The 21,785-nt window shown below is 34.4% G+C and overlaps 1 protein-coding gene across 4 annotated transcripts in view; it reads right to left on the bottom strand.

Moving 5' to 3' along the window:
- The window catches only part of USP15 (ubiquitin specific peptidase 15), a 64,273-nt gene that overhangs the window by 23,164 nt on the left and 19,324 nt on the right, over positions 1–21,785 (bottom strand). For 2 of the 4 annotated variants that reach the window (XM_031553478.1, XM_003202039.4), the window contains exons 3-7: positions 21,511–21,641; positions 18,495–18,621; positions 15,392–15,537; positions 12,977–13,038; positions 3,878–3,961 (exon numbers count right to left, since the gene is read on the bottom strand). In XM_031553478.1, the coding sequence (XP_031409338.1) occupies positions 3,878–3,961; positions 12,977–13,038; positions 15,392–15,537; positions 18,495–18,621; positions 21,511–21,641 (550 nt within the window). Of the gene's footprint in view, positions 1–3,877; positions 3,962–12,976; positions 13,039–15,391; positions 15,538–18,494; positions 18,622–19,286; positions 19,363–21,510; positions 21,642–21,785 lie in introns of those variants that run through there. The other 2 variants (XM_010707672.3, XM_019612954.2) reach the window with 2 other exon arrangements.

Raw genomic sequence — 21,785 nt, 5'->3', positions numbered from 1 at the left:
TGTCCCTTATAGCAACTGCTGCCAAACTTCTACACCTGTGCATTTTAATTTAGTAGGTGACTTTCCTAACCACATGTCCATACTTCCCTTTCCCATACTTACACATTTCCTGCTCTCTGGCTTGCCCCAAAAGTAGTCACTTTTGGGGCACTAAATGGCATTGTGCTAATGGACCATACTCCAAGTTAAAATCCCAGTAAAGTTCATTCTGCCTGTTCAGTTTAAGATTAGTTTCTATCCTTCATTCTAGTTTACAGAAGGAATTTTCCAACCTCCAGAGGCTCCATCCCCTTCATGTATGTTGCTGTGATGAACTCTTTCCCATCATTAGACCCGAGTTCATCCAGGAAAGTTACCCTTCTATCTCCCTTTACAACTGCAGCCCAGCTAGTGTCATCAGCCCCAACTCCCTTAAGCTGGCAGCCTCACTACACCCAGCACAATCAGGTCCTTGTTGCAAAAGAAACGTGCTTCTCACAGGTTGCACGTATACAGGGTACACAGTAAGCAGCTACATGCATCCTTGCTTGCTTCCTATTGCTTTCCTCATGTGATTCAAAAAGTACACTTTTCACGTGGTTAGTAGAAGAGAGCTCTCTTTGGGAAGTTCAGGAGATGCAGGGTAATAAGCAGATTGAATAGCATGGGGTTTTTCATTCTCTTTTTTTTTTTCCATAGCTTCTTCACTAAAAATAGATCTTCAGCGGTGATTTGCTATGAGAGGTAATAACTACTGGTATTTCTATTGTAAAAGGGGAAGTCAATTCTACTTCATCTTCTGTACTGGTCCATAGAAGGACATTTTAGAGATTCAGAGATTACAATTACCAGCTGTACCACATGGAACAAATATTCCTATTTCTTCAAGTAGCAAAATAACTATACTACCTCACTTATTAATTAGATTGACAACCATAATAGCCATCCATGGACTATAGAGAATACTAGAAACCTAATTAATCCTTTTTTAAGTTAAATATCACATTTATGCAGAAACTTTCAGTGATATTTTATCAAAATGCATCAGGAAAAATACACTGCATAGTATGTGCAGGGGACTTCTCTTCTTAGCTTTATCAGTCTGCAACATTCACTTTTTCTAGAAGAAAAAATTTTCTGTTTAAACTACATTGTGCCTCTTCATTCCTTTAAGACTGGTCAAAAAAAGATAAGGTTAATAGCAGTCATTAGTAAAGAGTATGGAGTACAGCGATAGGACTAAGAGTACTAGCTTCAAAATAAGAGAGTAGATTTAGATTAGACATTAGGAAGAAATTCTTTACTATGAGAGTTGTGAAGCACTAGATCTGGTTGCCCAGAGAAGCTGTGACTACTCCATTCCTGCAGGTGTTCAAGGCCAAGCTGGATGGAGCAATCTGGTCCAGAGGAGGGAGGGTCCCTGCCCTTGGCAGTGATATTGAAAGTCCCTTCCAACCCAAATCATTCTGTGATTCTATGATGAAATTCTTTTCTTTTTCTTTTTTATTTTTATTTTATGCTATACTTATGGTGTACATTCCTATACCATTGTAAGGAAACAATATTTTTCAGATTAAAATTGCTGTTAGAATTCTATGATCACATTATAACAATTGGAGTTACAGGCTTGCAAACTACTATTAATAACTATTGTACACATAAACTTTCATTTGCTTTCTCTGTCTCAAAAATAAGCTTAGTCAGCTAAAATTATGTTCAAAACAAATACTGTTATTTCCTTAAAGCATCTCATGTCTATATGGAGGTGCCAATGGATCCTGGAGAGCCACAGAAGTGTAATTACACTACTGTACTGAAGGTAATATGCAACGTGAGAGACAGTAAGGCAGAAACATGAAAATAAATTTCAGCCTAGGCTGACATAGGTAGTTAATTAAAAAAAGCAAAGAAAAGAAGATAGCATAAATTAATGGAAAAGTTCTTTCTTAGAGGAGGAGAAAAGTAGCAACTAAGAGGAAACTGATCTCTACCCCGAATTATGAAATGCAATCAAATATATTTACTTCTTAAAGCCAAATATTCTTAATGCAACAGCACATACTTTCAAGTACACGGTATACTAATGGTATGACTTCTCTATTACTGACCTAGTTAGTCTTGAATGTGTATTCTGACAAAAGCTTCACTACAGATTTTACTGTATATTTCATCACATTGTAAATTTGTGGGTTTTTTAAGAATATTTTTAAAAATCCATAGATGGATTATTGCATTATAAGGAAAAACATGCTTCTGCACCGAGTATCTGCTTTATATAACATTCGTATCTACTGTCCTTCAGGTTACAAGAGAAAAAAGGCTGGTGTTTCATAACACTATGCAGAACATACACCTACTTTCTGATTTAGAAACCCTTAAGTTATATTTAAGGCACTTCAAATGATCAATTCCTCAACAAATCTGAATTTTATATCACTTCCTCCTAGCAAGTATTTCTGTTGAAAATCCTCAAATTTAAAAAACAACAAAAAACAGCCAAAAAATTTATCTTAAGTTTCAAAAGCTTCCATTTCAGCTTCAGAAGAAAACATAAATTACTACAGCATCATTAGAGAGATGCTAGCAGTAAAGATAGAAAGAAAAAAAACAAACCTTGGTGACTACTTAAAATGGGTCCTCACTAGGAAACAGCATCTGCTTGCTAAGCTTTGCTTTTGGCATTACAACTGTCTTTTGCATAAGCAATGGGGGAAGGAGAGATTAGTTCTCAGCTAGAGGCTCAGTTCTAGACAAGTAATTTTTCATATAACAATAGATAAAAAATACTTATTTACTACACATTCACACACAGAGTACAATAGACTGCAGTTAAACACATGGATTTCAACTGTTTAACAGTGAGAGTTGGGGCTACTCACAATTGGTAGAAGCACAAGTGACACTTCACCCCTTACGAAAAATCACTTCTGATAAATGCAGTATTTAACTGGAAGATATTGTATAAGATACTTAATATTTATATCACCTTTTTAATATTTAACATCTTCATGTTTGATCACAAAATGCATGTTTAGAAAAATATTTTAAATTTGAGTGAATTGTAAGAATAGGGCTCTTTAATTTTACCCCAGTTTGCATTAGAGATGGGTGTTTCATGGCTTCAAATATTTCAAAGGTGCTCAACCTAGTACTCTGTTAAATAATTCCACGTTCCTCTATATTCACCAGCTTTTAGAGTTGCATCGCATATCAAAAGACTACTCACAAAGTTGGTCACTGGAATACAGAAGCTCTTCTTCTGAAGTCTTACTGCAATCTTTACAAAACTTTTAAGTTGCCATATAAAGGATAAAGCCCTTAAAAGTGAGAAGCCTCTTTTGCTAAGCCTCTGGCTCATGGTAATGCTCAAGCACATCAACCAAACCAATCTCTCTCAAATCTCCTAGCACTAAGACAGGGATGTTATGTTGCTAATAGTTAATCAGTGGCTATAATCACTATGATGACAATCATCATAGCTAAAACAACCCAGCTGCTGTGGTTCTTAAACCTACGTGTGCTATCATATATACCGCTATAATACTTTAGCATCAATAAATCAGGAGAAGTAGGTTATACTTTTCTGTGGCCCACGTAAAATCAGATATTATATTAATGGATTTAGAGTTTGCCATATCAAAAATAAAGTTCTTATATATTTTCTTACAGTGCTCAATGTTATTTTTAGCATATGAATACTACGAGTTACCAAGCGTCTTGAACTGAGTTTTTTCTGCTATCATGTTTGACAACATTTGTATTACAAAATAGCCATCAGTAACAATTCATTATCAAAATACTGACAAAACAAATCAAAATCCATAAGCTAGGTAACATGGAAATTTGTTTATGTCACACCGGGGTGATTCATTTAAAATTTTTAAGATATATTGCTTACTTTCTGTTGTTCATGTTGTTATAATTATTTGATAGAGATGGAGAGATCTTTGGTAAAGTTGAAAAATTGGATGCACCTGGGGACCTTTAAAAATATGAAAATGGTAAATTAGATAAAAATTCTGAGATATTAAGAACCTTGAAAGAAAGCTAACAAAAGAACAATGCATATAAACAAGCATGGAAAATAAATACTTTATAAAAAAGGGCAAAGCACTAAGAATACCCAAGACATGCAAGCTCTCAGAATGCTTCACAATAGTTTCATATCATATTGAAGGAATACTGAGTGCAATTAAAAGAAGCAGGCAAACAAAACAAAACAAAAAAACCACAGACCACTGTTCTAAAAAAGCTGCTTTCAGTTTGTAGTAAGACAACAGGTATGGCAACGTTCTATAACCTAGAATGCAAATCTAATATGAAAATTGTACGTTTTTTTCAGTTAACCATAAATGGATGTGATATAAGAATGATTGAGACACGTATTCCAATATTAGTTTAATAGCAGCGTGAAACTATTTCAATATGGTTGTCTTATTAAAATCATTAAAAGAATTTCAGGATATCATGCAGAATAGTAAGCAAATTTTAAAACCTCTTTAGTCGGAAGTAATAGCATTATCATTCATCCCCACTGCTTAAGCCTATTCTTAAACATAAGAATAATGAATATTTCACTCATAAAGATCCCCTTAATGCAATGCATACAATATATGGAAATCTTGCTGTGTTTTTTTTTTTTCCTTTTTCCTTTCTCTTCTTTTCCAGATCTTACAGAAAACCATGTGAAAGGCTATGAATACTTTTGTGTTTTTCTGTGGGCTCTATGCAATCCAGCTGGGTTAGAAAAAGCTCCAGCTGTCCTTGTGAAGCTTTGAAATATGTCTCATGATATTAAGACAAGAAATTTTGTATGCTCATAATCTTTTAACATAACAAGCACCAAACTGCAAAGAGATAGGCATTTTTACTCTGGGAATCTCTCCTACTGTATTTTGACATTAATTTAAAACTTTTGATCAATAAATCTTTTCCAAAAGAAAAGATGCTTTTCCACGTTAAGAAAAATTTTACTGAATAGCTTTTCTGCAGATTTCCTTTATCAATCTAAATCTTCTTTGATCATTATCTTCAAAGTAATGTACACAGACGTTCACAAAAAAGATACGGAACTCAAGTTATCAGTTCAAGTTAACTTGAATTCAAGACACAAATTATGCACATTCACTATTTTAAAGAAGGTATTTCTACTGAATAATTTTGAATGGAAATCTGAATTTCCAAAACAAATCTGAAGCTTTTATATAACTTAAGACAAATTCAACTGCAATATTGTTTGAAAAGTCAAAACGTGATATGTAATAATTGCTGTCTCACAATTCAAAGAAACCAAAAAAAAGCTACAAAAAAAAAAAGAGATCTGGTTTTCAGCTAAAGTAAGTTATTTTGTTCCTCAGAGAAGAGAACGATCTGCAGTTTTACTCCTTGCTCTGATGTGCTGCTGCCTGTATGATAAAATAACTGCTTAAAACTGTTTGCTATCAAATAGCAAGCAGTAATCATTTGTAAAACAGTAAGAGATTGATACAACTCCAAGATGTGCAGCCTTCCTATCTGCTTACATTACCAAATCTTGTGTGCAAAGATTAATCATTCATTCATAACTTCTTCAGAGCTTCTAGCACATTTCAATACTCGTGGGAAAGCTTTGGTAACCACACCGGCAGAAATTCTCCCATTATTAAAAAGGAAATGAAAAAAGGATAACAGAAGACTCTGAATGGACAGAAAGTGCTACTATTGAAAGTATTGCTCTATCTTCAGTTCTTTAACACTGTACAAAAACAACTACCAAAAGTATCTCGCAATAAAACAACTGCAACATCTTGGTGGTTTTTTTTTTTTTTAAACTTAGCATCACCTTCTTGCAAAAGAAAAGCAGCATTTTTTCAGCATTTCATCTCATTAACCAGAAAAATAAATGAGAAATATCAACACCTCTACCTCAAAACTTTGTTGACATCTATTTAATAATGATACAGCTGACTAGTGAACTTAGAATTGTACAAGAACATTCTTTTGTCCATACTGAGGGACAACTGAATACAGACTACATTCCTTACCATGGACAAGCTATCAGAAATATTCTGAGTAGTAAAAACAAGCTTCAATTTTGCTCTGGATTTTTGTCAATATGCATAGAAGACTAAACAAAGAAATCTGGTCAAAACTGTGCAGTATTCTGGTCTTAATGGCAGAGCAAAGTTTATGTTCAAATCCAAGTGTATTTGCTTATTGCTTCCATCAGTGAAATGAAGCAAGTTCCCTTGCCAAAGCCAAAGACTTTTTTTTGCCAGTGCCCGCTTATCAGCTACAAAGCCATCTTAACTCCCATTGTCAATATGAACCATGACTTTAGTCCACTACACTTCTCTAAATATACTTTCAAGGAGCATTTTGCAAATGACTTATTCTGTTAATTTAAATTTATAAGCACGTCTTTGCAGACATTCCATAGCTCCTTGAAAACCCATAATCAAGCAATAAAAGACTATTAAACAACAACAAAAAGAAGAGAAAATATTCTAGGAGCAGTGATCTCATTTACAAGTTATTCTGAGCTGACATAGTAAATAGAGAAACCAAATACAAGAGTAAAACTCAAGCACTGGAAATAGGATTGAATAAAATACTTAACAATCCCTGTAGGTCCCTAGTAACTTCAGATATTCTGTTACACAGAACAAATAGCTCCCTTATTTCTCCATTCTCCACACAGACTGAGCACCAGGGTAATAAATTATAACATAAAAGGATTCATAAATTATAAGTGTTATGAAATACTATAGGCTAGAATGCAGATAATAACCATATCTTTGTCAGCAGGATGTATAAAGGTAACTACACACACTTGAACAATAAACATGCAAATAGCTATCTAACACCTACCTGGAGTTAAGTCTGGCAAGTGATATGAAGGGCAACAAGACAGATTCTAAAAGTATACAAACAGCAAAAGAAGACAAGAGAAAGCATGGGTCACTGCTAAATAAGGCAGAGACTCTAGTGACAAAGGGCATGGGAAATGCTATGGTCCTTAAATGTCTTACTGTTTACCAAGTCTTAGGAGTTGCAGGTCTCCGAAACCAAAATCTGGAGCAAGTAAGGATTACCCCAGTGGAGGAAAATCAGGTTCAGGAACATCTAAACACACAGGAGATGCATAGGATGAAGCCTGACAAGATGCCTTCACTGCTGAAAGTACTGGCTGATATTAATGTAATGCTACTCAGTTATCTTTGAAAGATTATAGCTACTGGTAGAGTCCTAAAGATTGGAAAATATGGCAATTATATCTTCAAGACAGCAAGCCAGAAAACATAATGAACTACAGGCTGCTCAGGCTTATCTTACTATCTCAAAATATGATAAATATTCTAATAACTAATTCTGGAAACTACTTTCAGACATATGAAGGACAAGAAGGTGACTAGTAGAAGTCAGCCTGGCCTTATGAAATGGAAATGATAATTAAACCACCCTGACACCCCTCTACTATTGAGACGCCTAGTTTGTTGATGGGAGGGAAGCAATGGATGCATCTGCTTCAGTAAGGCTTATAACACTTTTGACAGACCAGGTAGGCGTAATGCTGTTCAGAAGGACCTCCACAGGCTGGAGAAACAGGAAGATGAAAGACTTGTTAAGTAGATAAAAGGAAATGCATCTGGGGAGGATTAGCCCTCAGGACCAGTAACCCTGGGATAAAAACATAGGCTGACAAACTGAGAAGCAGCTTGGTAAAGATGGTCAACAGCCTCCAGGGCTGTATACAGAAGAACAAAGCCAGCACGCTGAGGGAGGTGAGCCTAACCCTCTCCTTGGCACTTTATCCTATGAGGCACAGCTAGAATGCAGGGTTCAGTTTTGGGCTCTGTTGCATAGAAGGGACATGAAAATAATGGAGCAAGTCCAATGAATGGCTACAGCGATGTTTAAGGAATTGGCGCATCTGACCTGCGAGGACAGAGCAGGGACTGCTCAGTCTAGAAAACAGAACACTGCAGAGGATCCATGCCAAGAGGTATAAATACACAACATGAAGGGATGAAGAATACTGTGCAAGTTAGTGGATGACAGTGAAAGGACAAGAGGCAATGGGTACATTCTGAAATATAGGAATTTCCATCTAAGACAATAACAAAAAGGGAAAAAAGGGATAAACAACTATATATATATATATATATATTTTAAATAGTGAGGGTAATTGAACACTGGGATGGGCAGTCAGAGAAGCTGTGGCTGAGTGAAGATTTTCCAGTCATATAATATCCCAAGTTGGAAGGGACATACAAGGATCAGTTAGTCCGAATCCAGGCTCCATAAAGGACCACCCAAAAATCAAATCAAATCATATTATAAGAATGTTGTCTGAACACTTCTTGAAATCTGGCATGCTTTGTGTCTTTATCACATCCCTGGGAAGTCTGTTCCAGAACCCAACCACTCTTCTCCATAAACAACCTATTCTGATCTCCAACCCAAATCTCCCCTGATGCAGCTCCATTCTGTTCCCTGGGGTCCTGTTATCACTGGTGCCCATGAGCAAAGCTCAGCGCTGCCCTTCTGCCCACCTCATGAGGAGCTGAAAGCTGCCACAAGGCCTCCCCTCAGCCTCCTCTGCTCTGGGCTGAACAAACCCATGGACCTCAGACACTTCTCATGTCTTGCCATCTAGACCCTTCACTATCTTTGTAGCCCTCCATTGGGCACTAATAGCTTATCTCTGTCTCATACTGTGGCACATAAAACTGCACGCAATTAAAGAATTACAGATGTTTGCTTCCTAAAAACTTAGGATACGCAAGCAATAAAATATTTCAAAAATAAAATATTTAAAATATATTTAAAATATATACAGAGATCCAAGTCAAAAGCAAAAAACAATTAAGTCTTGAGAGATTCTTCAAGAAAGGTATGCAAATTGAAAATAGAAAAGATTTTTTAATGTAAAAAATTTACTGTGTAACAAATGTTGTAAGAAAACATTTTTAATTACAAAGAAAAAAATCATAAATGTGTCTAGTTTCAAAAAAAAGTAAAAATCAATGTATTCTTTCACATAAAATGTGAAGGCTAACAGCAGGCAATCTGTAAGTCACAGAAAGAAGCTGTTAACTATTTGAAGGCTTATTCCACAGCAACGTCAAAAAGAGCAGCCAGAATTAAATCTGTTACTTTTATTATACACAGATGCATATGATAGTTTAGCTGAAACGTTTTTGGCCACATAAGAAGCATTTTTGAAGAAACTAGAAGGACTTCATTTTAGTTTTAAGTTCTCTGAGAAAACAGTGAACAATATCTTCCTAAGGGTAGAAGAAAATAAGATTCTAGTTAACGGTATCTTTGTATTTTTATCTAGCTTGCTTTTATATAAATTTGCACATAAACAGGTAGTAATTTCTAAACAGAGAACTAATAGAGAAAGCTTGTCCTCCTTATTCGTTCGGTACTTCATAGAACTTTATAACATTAAGTTCCTTTCTTCTCCTTTTCTCAAGTTTTGGGATCACAGATTGTAAAAACATTTTAATTGTTGCACAGTATTTCCAGAACGTGAATAACTTGTTGTTGTTGTTGTTGTTGTAAAGTTTGCTTCACTTATGCGAACTACAGCCTTGGATTTCTGTTTCCTATTTTAAAACATATTCTTCATGACAGCAAACCATTCAAATAGTTTCTCCCACCCACACGTGTGGGATAATCTGAAGAACGATATAGATTTGCAAAGTTAATATAACACAATTTTCTGCGGAGCTATCCATTAATGCTGAGTAATAGCTATTTTGGGAGCAGATGACAGTAAAGACATTTGAGGAGAAGCCACTCTCAGCTCCCTAGAAACGGTCTCACAGAAGCCAAGCTTCCTGAGCAACAAAAATCCCAGTAGCTGATATAAACAGTTGATATAAATAGAACCGCTCAGAGGGCCAAAATCCAGCTATTCCTGAGACAGAAGTCTGACTCTTTACACCATATTCATATACTTCCGGGCATAAAAAAAATACTTAAGTCAGTGTTAAAATGAGACAACAAAAGATATCAGTAGAATTTAGAGCATTTGCTTATTTAATTTGCAGGAGATGTTGCAATTACTTCCTAAATGAAGTAAATTCAGAAGTTAGAAGAACAATATACAACAGAAATGTAAGCACTGACAAGTTTGAACATGGCGCTGAAATTCTCAAGTACACAATGGACCTAAAAACTGAATTTCCTCCAAGTTTCCTTAGAAGAGAAAATAACGGTTTTGATATGCTTATAATAAAGATTTTCATTTTTACCAATTAATTACAGTTATGAGCAAAACAGCATTATTTTCCAAGGCGATTTCCTCTATTCTGAACTGATGTCATAATTCTGCCACTTTCAAAGTAAGTTTTGTTCTTCTCTTGCTGCAGAAAAGATGATCACACCTTTAACATGTTTCTTATTAAAAAAACACCTCTGCCTTCATTCATCACTAATAAGTGGTAAAAAGTGGTTATGCTTCTGCTACCAAGACAGCGGCAGGGAAAACGTACAAAGCATCCAAGTATCTGAGCAGACAGGAACCTCATCAAGTTGATAAAGGAAATGCAAAGTCATTCACCTGGACAGAATAGCCCTAGAAACCAGTACACACTGGGATAAAAATTAAGGCTAACAGGTTGAAAAGCAGCTTGGCAAAGACGGTCAACAGGCTCCAGGGCTGCATTCTGAAGAACAATGCCAGTATGCTGAAGGAGGTGAACCTTACCCCCTTTCTTGGCACTTCATTCTGATGAGAAATACTTAGAGCAGAGTTCAGTTCTGCGCTACCCAATACAGGAGAGCATGGAAATACTGGATCAAGTCCAGTGAAAGGCGACAAAGATGATTAAGGAACTGGAGCATCTGACCTGAGAGGACAGAGCAGGGACTGTTCAGTCTAGAGAGGCTTATGCAGATGGAACTGCTCCAAGGTGATCTTGGCAATGAGTATAAATACCTAGTGGTATAGAAACATCAGCAGTGTCCATAGAAAAGACTGATGCACAGGCAATTCCGTATTTTATTTTTATTTTTCAAAGTGACCATCTCTAAACAATGAAACAGGTTGCCCAAGAAGGCTGTAGAATGCGGCATTTCTCAAGTAGCTTACTTTAGGTGACCCTTTTTTGAATAGGTAGTTTGGATTAGACAATCTTCAAACTTGCCTTCCAACCTCAACTATATGTGATTCTATGAAAAGTTTAGCTGATGTTCTGAAATAATCCTGGCCTTTTCAAGCATTAGAAATCTCTCATATTGTCTACTAATCTATATTTTGGTCTTTTAAAATATGGTATTTTATCCTGTAGCCTCAGAACAAATTTACAGTTTTTACTCTTCTAAAAAAGGCACTGCAAACAGCTACTCTCAGCTGCCAGTGCAATGTGTGTAAACAATGACAGGACTGTAGGAAGGTGTACGGGGATACACTGGTAGCGATGACATACTAATATTCCTGGTATCTCAAACAGGAGAACCAGAAGTAGAGTAATATATTTTTTATTCCTCTTATGACTTATTAGATTTTTCACGAGGTCTTATATAGATCTGGCCCCATCGGTGCTTGCTTATAGCTTTTATGTGAATCTACTAAGTTTTGCAAACCTTTTGAATTTGAATACGAAATTTCAATCATGTTTCTGATAGCTGCCAAATGGCAAAAACATCACTCCGTATTGAAACTATTTATCCTCATTTTCTGAACATCTTATAAATCTTCTCTGGCACCAGAACTTTCTATTGTCATTTTACTTGTCCCCAATCAAACATTTTACAGGTAATATACTTCAATTTGTACGAAATTTCTCAGTGTTTTCCATAAAGTGGAGTAAAAACATGGCAGGATGGTAGGGATGTCTTCCTACCAAAGCTTCTTTTTAATTAAAAAAAAAAAGCCATGATGTTCAGACAACTGGATGCTTTTTAAGCTCAGATATTACACCTACATGTATTTGGCATACCATTCTTTCTGCTGCTCCACAATTTCGATTCTCTTTTTGTCATAACATCCTGCTAAGTAAGATTAAACTGTTCAAATTAAGCTTAAATTGAACAGCTCAGACATCATTAAGCAACTTAATATAACCTGTTGCTCCTAATAAAAGTGTTTGAGATGAAACGTCGAAAAGATTAAAAGTCTGCATCTTTCAAATGATAAGCAACTATACTACAAATAAATCTTAAGCAACACTAAATCTCATTGCATTAATTCAAAATAACAAAAGAAATAAGAGGAAGTTAGAACATTCAAGTGAAAGATAAGCTCAAGAATCTACCAAAGGGGAGAAAAAGCAGTTAACAAAATATGTACGGCTGATATGTAACTTTACTAGTATTTCCAATCATTCCTCAAAACCCTTGTGTATGTTGGAAGATACCATTTAGATTCTAGATGCGCTGCTGAAAAATGTATTCAACTAAAAAAAAACAACAAAACAACACCATGCCCAAATCTTTTTTTGATCCCTTTCCATTATATATAGGTGCTACTCACAATGGCAGCAGGAAGAACAGAAATATAACATCATACTCTGCAAACTGATGACAGCCCAACAAAAACAAAAGCGATATCCAGGCAACATAAGACAATTTAATAATGTTTATGTGTAAATATTATGTGCTCTAAAGATAAAAGGAAAAGCTATTCACAAAAACATTCCTATATACTGATGAAATTCAGGTATCTGTATTTTCCTAACAAGTACACTTAAAAAAGAAATCTAAAATAAGCCAAGTTTTACAGTTTCTTACTGAAGATTTTCGTCTATTTTTAAACAGTACAAAGTATATCACTGGCCAAAGTCATCAAAATTGTGCAATGAACATGCAGGTAGTCACCATTTTTATATTATGTTCTACATTGTGCAGCACTTACAACACATAAATTACCCTGCATTTATTGAGACAAAATATAGAAAGGGCGATATGCAGAACAGAAAGAAAAACCAACTGTGTATTAACGGAAAATACTATGGGAAAATAGGTAAGCTATGGTGAACAATATGAAAAACTTGTGACTTACTTAGGAGTTGAAGAACCTCTTGGCCATGTTCCATCCTCATTCTTCTGTTCTATTACCAGTACCTACCACAAAAAAAAAAAAAAACAGTAAGAATACCAAAATAAAAACAGTATTTTCCAGTGTTTTTAATTGATTTGCTTATGTGGCATGGAGACAGAACAGACTGATGTTTAAGTTACTATTCTCTGTGGTTAACTGATACCTTTTCAATTACAATCCACCCCCTACTCATTCTCTGTTCATTTTTCTGGACGCACCTCAATTTGTGCAACTTTGAGTTTCAACAGCCTGTGGGTAAAGTGACAAGATCTTACCTCTCAAGAAGATCAGATGATCACCTGCCTAAATAGAATCTATGAATCTATAGAAATCACATCTATACTACAGTGCAGTTAAGAAACTGGTTTTCCTGAACAAATGCTGCCTGACACACAACCCAGGTAGGTAGGAAATAAAAAAAATAAAAAATTCCACCTTGATATCCTTAAAATCATAGCTTCTTGTTTTGTCTTTTTTTTTTTTTAAGAAACATATTTTAGTCAATGTGCCTAATATTAATTTTCCAAATGGAGAGCAGACTAATGAAATGCAATTAATTCAAGTTGTTATTGCTACAAATGGGAGAACAGAACACTCAGTCCTAAACACAGGCAAGTGCCATTTGAGATGCCTTTGGGTATTTGAGATATCTGCCCTATGCTGGCAGATATTACACTGGACCCACAAAAAGCTCATGCCTTCCTGGATTGACAGCTGGGATAGCCCAGATCATCTGAAATGGCAACTAGATTCTAATATCTGAATTGAAACAAACTCCTAGTTTCAAGTACAAATAATTTCATGTAATTGTACACTAATATTTCAGGATGCTAACTATCTGCCATGCCATACTTTTGCGTGTCTACACAAACACATACTATAATATATTCATATATACATATATTCATGCATACACTTGTCCTCAGAATCTGACATAAATCATGCTGTCTCTTGAAGATGAAATCACATTTTCAGTCTGCATACATTAAGGAAACCATTGAAACCAGCTTTCTATTACAGTTTTCAGTCTGGAAAATAGTGGTATACTATTTTGAATCTCAAATGCTGTAAAACATTCTGCCCATTCTTCCTTTCATTGGTTTTCAGAGACTATTAAATGAAAGGAAGATGCAGATGTATGAGTTCAATGGAATCCTTAAAAGCTTACTTCAGAAATCAACTACTGAATTCAAAACATTCACCCACCAATCACACACAGCTTAGTTTTACATGGTAAAAAGTAACTATTAGATTAGACAGACTAATAGAATAACTACCACTAAATTAGAAGGCTTGATGAGAAAAATATCAGCCCTGTATGTCAGCAAGTACAACTGTCCCAAACACACATGCTCTGCTTGGGACATTTAGCATTTTCAGAAACCATGGTTAAACTGTTTTGAACAATATTTGTTTTCCTTTAAGTACAGATGTCACCAGCAGATCTTTTTATGGCTATATTAGACCATGCACACTTCACAGTTAATGCTTTGCTGGGGTAGAGGCAATTCTCAAGATATATCTTTGACACAGGTTCTTACAGTGCGTTGTGAAAACAAACTACGTGAGGCTTTAACTGAAGTTAAAGGGCACAACAGTTCAAGCTGTTATTTTAGTGCACCGTTTACTTACCTTGCATGTCATAAAAGAAAACAGAGGCACAACATAAACACTGTTGTTAAGTAAGCTAAAGTCAAGTATTTTGAAGAAAAAGGAAATATTTTAATATAATCTTGCCTACAATTTCTGCCATCAAATTTTATTCATTCTTATTTGTAGTATAACAGTATGACCTACAGTTGTTGAAAAAAATCCAACTTGATTTGAAGAGTAATGAATCAGTATAATCTGAAAAGTTATTCCAATGATGAAATTGTTCAATCAGTTCACATTTAAATTTGTACAGTTTATTCTCAATTGTAATGGTAAAAAAAGCTATCTAGAAAAAAAATCTTCCCACAAAGGCATTTATAAGTAAGGATGCACTCTCATGCATATTTTTATTTTTCTTTCTTTCTGAAATCTGAGTCTTTTATTTTCACAGTCTTTTAGACAATTTTTAACTTTTTTTTTAATTAAAGTTGGGTTTCATTATAGAAACATATCCCAATCTTTGGAATATTGCTTATTTCAAGTTTTGCCAAATTCAAGTCAGCAATGTTACATTTATTTCTTTATAATTCACTAGTAAATTCATATTTAAAGATGAAAATAGAATTAGAAGTCACTTTTATTTTTGTTTAAAAAAGTACTCTGTTCCTAATACAATTTATTAGCACTTTTAAAAGTATGGAAAATACACTGGGTACAGCTACAGCTTCATGAGCAAAAAATAAACATTAAAAAAACAACAAAATAAATGGTATGACACAGTACCTGTCCCTGGTATAAACCAGCATCTTGTATGGTACTATCTGGTTTATTCAAAGGTTCAAAGGTATTACTCATGTATTTGTTCCACAATCTGGTCTCTTTTTCACCTGGAATATTGAAGATTTTTCTTATCTCTTTTTCAATTGTATCTGTTTTGAAAAGGAGAAAACAGAATTTTAGCACTTATCTAGACAAACACTGCAAGACTGAATAAAGCATCAGAATCAATAGCCCTTATATTCAAAATATGGATCAAATTTTAGAAATGATCATATAACGGCATCATGCTGTAGAAAAAACAGAAGTTGCTAGCTGGCATGCCCTTAAGATGGGAATAGTCAGAGGAGTGTTTTATTTCCTCCTGAATCTCCTAGCAAAGTAGTCCAAATACATAAGAGCATAGGAGATGACAGGAGCTACCCTAGGTACCTGTCTACTCATTTTCCAAAGTGTGGTTTCACAGGGGTGTGGGTGGACAAAGAATGATTAGAAGTGAAACTGGCAATAAAACTAGGGGCAAGAAGGGTAATTCATTCTGTTCCTTTCTCAATTCCACTGTTTTTTAACCTTCTACTACCCATGTCCCAGTGCAATTAGCACTAAGTTCAACACATGCACTCACAGAAATTAAACTCTACTCTGTACTGAAACAGTACAATTCTCAAATTCTCACTGCCCTGTCCCATAAGCAAAGATTGAGTTTTTTTTTTTTATCTTCCTTTCCATCTGAATCAGTACTCAAACAATAATTTCAAATAACTATATTTGAATACAAGCATGAATCTATTTTGCACAGTCTTAAAAAAATCCAGATTTATCAATAGCTTCCACTAAAAAAAAGAATTTGTGGAAGACATTTGTTCATTAACTTATTAGTAACCATGAAAATTAACTATTTGAGCATTTCAGCTTTTGTTCTTCGAAAGTAAAAAATTAATATTTCCTGTTCCAATTTTATTTACAGAACTACTATGTAACACTAATCATCAATCCTATCAGATGACTATACAGTACATGCTACGACCAAGACTCTGGGCAGACTATGTTCCACTTGGCTGTTGTGCCACTTTTAGACTGTGGAACTAAGGTGTTTTTTTTATATAATTTCTCAAGAGCTTAAACAATTCTGATTTTAAAATCCTAATCCCTGCGCCTTCACCAACTATCACTGAATTACTGACTTATATTCTAATATCATTGTGCCTGTTCAAGTATAAATATGAACACAATATATCTAAACATGCACAGTCTGAGGCATATTGTGTATTCTGTCATTATCAGATATATCCTCTATAACTATTTCTTTTCTTTACCTCAAACTAACTTATCTTAGTTTCTACTTGTGCAGAAAAGCAAAGGAATTTCAGGAATAACACATATTTGAACACTGGTTAGTGAATATTAGATGACGCTTAGAGTAGTTACTGTTCTCTAAAACCTCCTCTGCATATTTAAATTAAGGAAGGTCTTGTCCTGTCCTCCTGAGGGTAACAAATACTGTAAGTAATGATAACGGGTAGATACATTAAAACTTCTTGAATGGATCTAAGTACGTTACGTCCATTCACCTCAGTGGAATTCATACTGACTGAAGGGATGATAAGAGAAAAATTCCAGGAATCAGTTATTCTTTCACTCAAAAAAGATATCTACTTTTCCAGCTCTTTTTCTGACACGTAAACTCTTTTGGATGTCCTGGCTACGATGGCACAATTTGCTGTTCTGCATAAGAAGATTTAGCTTCAGAAAGAACATGTTTTCAAGGCTTCCAAGAGAATCTTGTTCACACCTCAGAAAAACAATTAAGGCCAGTGTCCAGAATGGGGTTGCCAGTGAGTCTGCTTCTTATTACCTTTCACGAGAACGTTCTCATAATTATCATTATTTCTACGCTAAGAATAAAAATGAATGTATATCCAAGTAACATTCATTCTGCATCTGATTAGAGAAAGAAAAAACAGAAATTTATATATAATCTATAATTCCAATGATACAATTTAATTCAATATGGCTAAAAATAGCTTGAATTTGGTATTTTGAATAACATTAAATTGGTTTATCAAAGCTACTAGTTTTGCTTAGTGACTAAAGAGATACACCTTGCCAAGTTAGTACAGGTCCCAAGAAGGGCAATTAACATACAACACTGAAGCCTTGTTTCAAGGACAGATTTCACAACTCCTAAGTTTTTATTCCATTACAAGCAGCTGATTATCCATTTAACTTTAAGATTAAAATCTAACACGGAAAAATCATTCTGTTTTTATGGTACGCATTCTGCAAAATACTACATATAAGTCGCTGCAAGTAAAATCTGAAAAGGTCAGCTCTGCTGTCAAGCAATGAAAGGTAATGGTTGGACTTGACTTTATGTCCTTGGTCTAAACCACAATTCTAATTGCACAAATTCAACTCACTGTAAGAATCTTACCCCAGATACACATGTACAAATACACCAAAAACTTGGGTTATGTGATCAATAAAATCTTTGTGCATGTTATATTCAGGGACAGAAATGACATAATGTTTAAAGAACAGGCAAAATAACTATGAATAACTACGAGATCTGAATATAATAGAAGATTTAATTACTTTAGAGAATGTGCCTGGCCTGCCAACTCACAGCCCAACGGTTACCTTTGTACATCAGCTTTAGGTATTAGATTTATGAATTAATTTGTTCTTGTGCTCTGTAATATACCCTTTTATGTATTAAATTAAAATTGAATGAAAAAAGACATCAATGGAAGGACATGAAAAAAACGGTATTTCTTACACAACAAAAGCCATCAAAAGCAGTATGGCATATAATAAGGATAGCAAAAAGCATCGTCATACTGTTCACTTTCTGGAAAGTGCAAATCTATAGAAATAACAAAATAACCCAGATACTTAGATAATAAATTAAAAGGTTTTTTTTTTTTTAAATTTACTGATAATCCTAAACATTCTAAATTGTTCAATTTCTAATTTCAATCCAAACAAGACTAGTCCCATCCTTTGTAAACATTACAATGCCCATTTATCATTTTACATAGATTTATTCAGAATTCACTACTAAATACAATTTAAACAATCATACATTGTTCAGAATCCTTGTGCATACCTATTGTATCAGCTTTACTAAATCTTCGTGTGACAACATTGTTCATATTTCCATTTTCACAAAGCTTTAATTCTGTCAGATATACTTCTACTTTGCAGTGCTTTACAAACATACCCTGTTCAACAACCTGAAAAACAGATTGGCATCAAGTATTAGTCCAAGTACATTTATGCATACACAGTTCAAAATAGTTTTGAGACTTTTTCAAGAAACCGAGGTTCAAAGAGAATAGGACACTTAATAAATGCCAAAAACTAAGACTAAAATTCTCCTGCAACTTTTTAGAAATCTACTTTTTTAAAAAAGTAGAAATTTTCCTCACAAGATTATACCTTATCTGTGTTTATTAACACCATGACTTTCAAAGCTTTAAGTACAGTGCAAATCACAAACAGGGATGCTTAATCCCAAGATAAGATGCTTAAACAGAAGGTTAAAAGCACCAAAAGTTACTTAAAAAGAAATAATAACCTCAGGACACATTCAATGTATGCTGTCTCTTCAAAACATGAAGGACTAGGTTTCACAGTTAACAAATACTTATCAAAAACAATACACATTACTAAATTCTAAATTTCACATATGTGACTTTTAAATAGATCTTACATTTAAAGTAGAACCACAAATCTTCCAGCTATGCTCTGGTAATGAATACATTCATTTGAAATTCCAGCTACTCATTACAGCTGTTTATTATAGGTTCACTTTGTAACTCCTATTACAAATTAGTAAAGTACAGGATTTATTTTTTTTTTTTTAAGTAAAAATGTAAAAAAAAATTATCAGGGTCACCTCTTAAATGTTTTTCCCTTTGATCTTCCAAAGTGTAACTGCAGTACTTAGTCATGTAGACTGTTCCCAAAATAACCATCACCCTGTTATGTGATACATCTGACAAATATGGTTAAAAAAAAAAAGCCATCAGCTACTTGCTAGGAGAGATCTGCTATCTACTGTACAAATATAACTTGTATGCACGTGCCATAGGAACAAAAAATGAGTTAAGATTTCCATTGTAGTTCAGTTGTTTGCCACAGTTATGACTTCCAGCCATGACATTTAAATAAAAATGTCTTTACTTCAGCAGCTTACTAGGATTTTCAGCTGCTAGAGTAATAACAAAATAGTTGTAGTAAACAAAACTGAGCAGTGTGGGTAAGACATTTCTGAGAAAAAAAAAAAGACAATGTAGTAGTTGTATTATCATATGCTACAACAAATTCATAAAGTTATTTGACTGAGAACAAGTACAACAGCATATCAATTTAAATATATAAGTATATTAATTAAATATATAAACTTAGATTCACATCTGAAAAAACACCCTTCTTCATCCTTCTCTCCACCCTCAAAAAGTTGCTGTATCAAAGAAAAGCATCACACCACTAGTATGCAAAAACAAAAACAACTAACACATTAATACAGAGAGGAGAAAGACCCATGAACAAAATGGGAAAAGCATCGCAGTGAAAAACTCATTCACCTGAACTGGAACGTGTATCTCAGATGACAAGTACTGCTCATATTGGCAGAAGGTAATTAATCTATGCCAGTTTACCTGGCCACTCATTACACTGCACGTATTTTTCCAGTCATTCTCTTCCAAATACAAGGCAAGCTACTTTCATTAATTTCTCTCTCCTCCTATTTCCTCTTAAAGGCCAAAAAATTACAAAGAACCTTTACCATGATAATGCAAGAGTATTCATTTTACTGAAACGTATCCTCAGGAACAACAGTAACAAGTTGATAATACGTATCATTAAAGAAAAGATATTATAACAGATTTCAGCTTTCACAGGACTAGATAGGCAAGACATACCAGCTGTGTCTCTGTAAAATAGAATACCTCTTAAAGAACCAATGGGAATGTTAAAACAAACTTCCCTTGCTGACCAAATGGACCTTGAAGACATAAAATTCATTCTATAGCTTTATCTGTCTCTTCAATAAAGTGGTCAGCATGTACTTAGACTACACTGATGTCACAGGAGGAAAAAAAAAAAAACTGCGTTACACCAAAACCCGCATTCTAATTATAACAGTTTCTTATAACTTTTAAGAAATTAAAATAAAGAGCTGTGTTATAGAAAAAAAAAAAATGTCCTAATGATCAATTTAGAAATGACAAATATCACAGAATCACCAAGGTTGGAAAAGACCTACAAGATCGTCCAGTCCAACCATCCACCCATCACCAATAGTTCTCACTAAACCATGTCCCCTTCAACAAATTCCCTTGAACACCTCCAGGGTTGGTGACTCCACCATCTCCCTGGGCAGCCCATTCCAGTGCCTGACCACTCTTATAAATATGTCTAAATGTATTTTAAAACTTAGTAATTTATTACAGTAAGGATGCAACTTTGATCACTATTCTGAAAATCCTAAGAAACAAAACTATCCATCTCATCAATAAACTGGTAAAATATTGTATCGCCTTAACAGTAAGGATGGTATGTTCTGGAGCAAACAGTCAAATATGTTAATTTTTACAAGTTTGATAGTGATAGAGGGTCACAGTATCCACTGTACCAGGGACTTTCTATGTTCAGGTAAGTTTTTTTGTCTTGAAGAAAAAATACTACCCCAACAAGTTGCTATACAGAGATTATACTCATCAGGAAAGAAACTATCAAATTACTCCACAAGCATTAACACTATCAGAACTGGATTTTTCACTGATACAGTCAATGTATTTTTTAGATTTTATATTTAATTTCAAAATCATTTACATTAATAGACTTGAAAGCTTCTAAAGCAAGATCTTCCATAAAAATTAGAGGGCTTATCTCCAGAACTGAACTATTTCATTGTTTCTCAGTTTTCAAAACTTGAGTCTCTAAATCTGAATAAAAACTAGGCAGTCAAAGTAGAATTTGTATATGAAGTCATAATGGACCAAGACTTAAAACTTTCTAATAAAATCAATTTCTAACGAACTTCTGTGGAACTCCTACATATTTGCAGGACTATATTTGAATCATATTCATCCCAGAGGGAAATTTAAGAGTACCTTGCGTGCTATTGGTTCTTGACCTTCCATTAGCGTGTACCAGCTAACTAGCCTATTCCAGCCTTCAGTGGGCAACAGGATGTAATCCAGCTCATCAATGAGATGTTCTTTGAGAGACTGGGAATCACCATCTGTAAGAGAACAATATTTTTACTTCAATATAGTAGTTCTGTTAGCTGAAAAGAAACATTTTTCATGTAAATAGCAAACGGTATTTTCTGAGTCCAAAGCAAAATTATTTAAAAACTAGGCAAGTTGTAATTATTACAACAGAA

The sequence above is a fragment of the Meleagris gallopavo genome, chromosome 1, assembly GCF_000146605.3.
Source record: "Meleagris gallopavo isolate NT-WF06-2002-E0010 breed Aviagen turkey brand Nicholas breeding stock chromosome 1, Turkey_5.1, whole genome shotgun sequence".
In the NCBI taxonomy this organism is placed as follows: Eukaryota; Metazoa; Chordata; class Aves; order Galliformes; family Phasianidae; genus Meleagris; species Meleagris gallopavo.
Note: the sequence above shows the minus strand (reverse complement) of the source record. Positions and strands in the feature narration are given on the sequence as shown.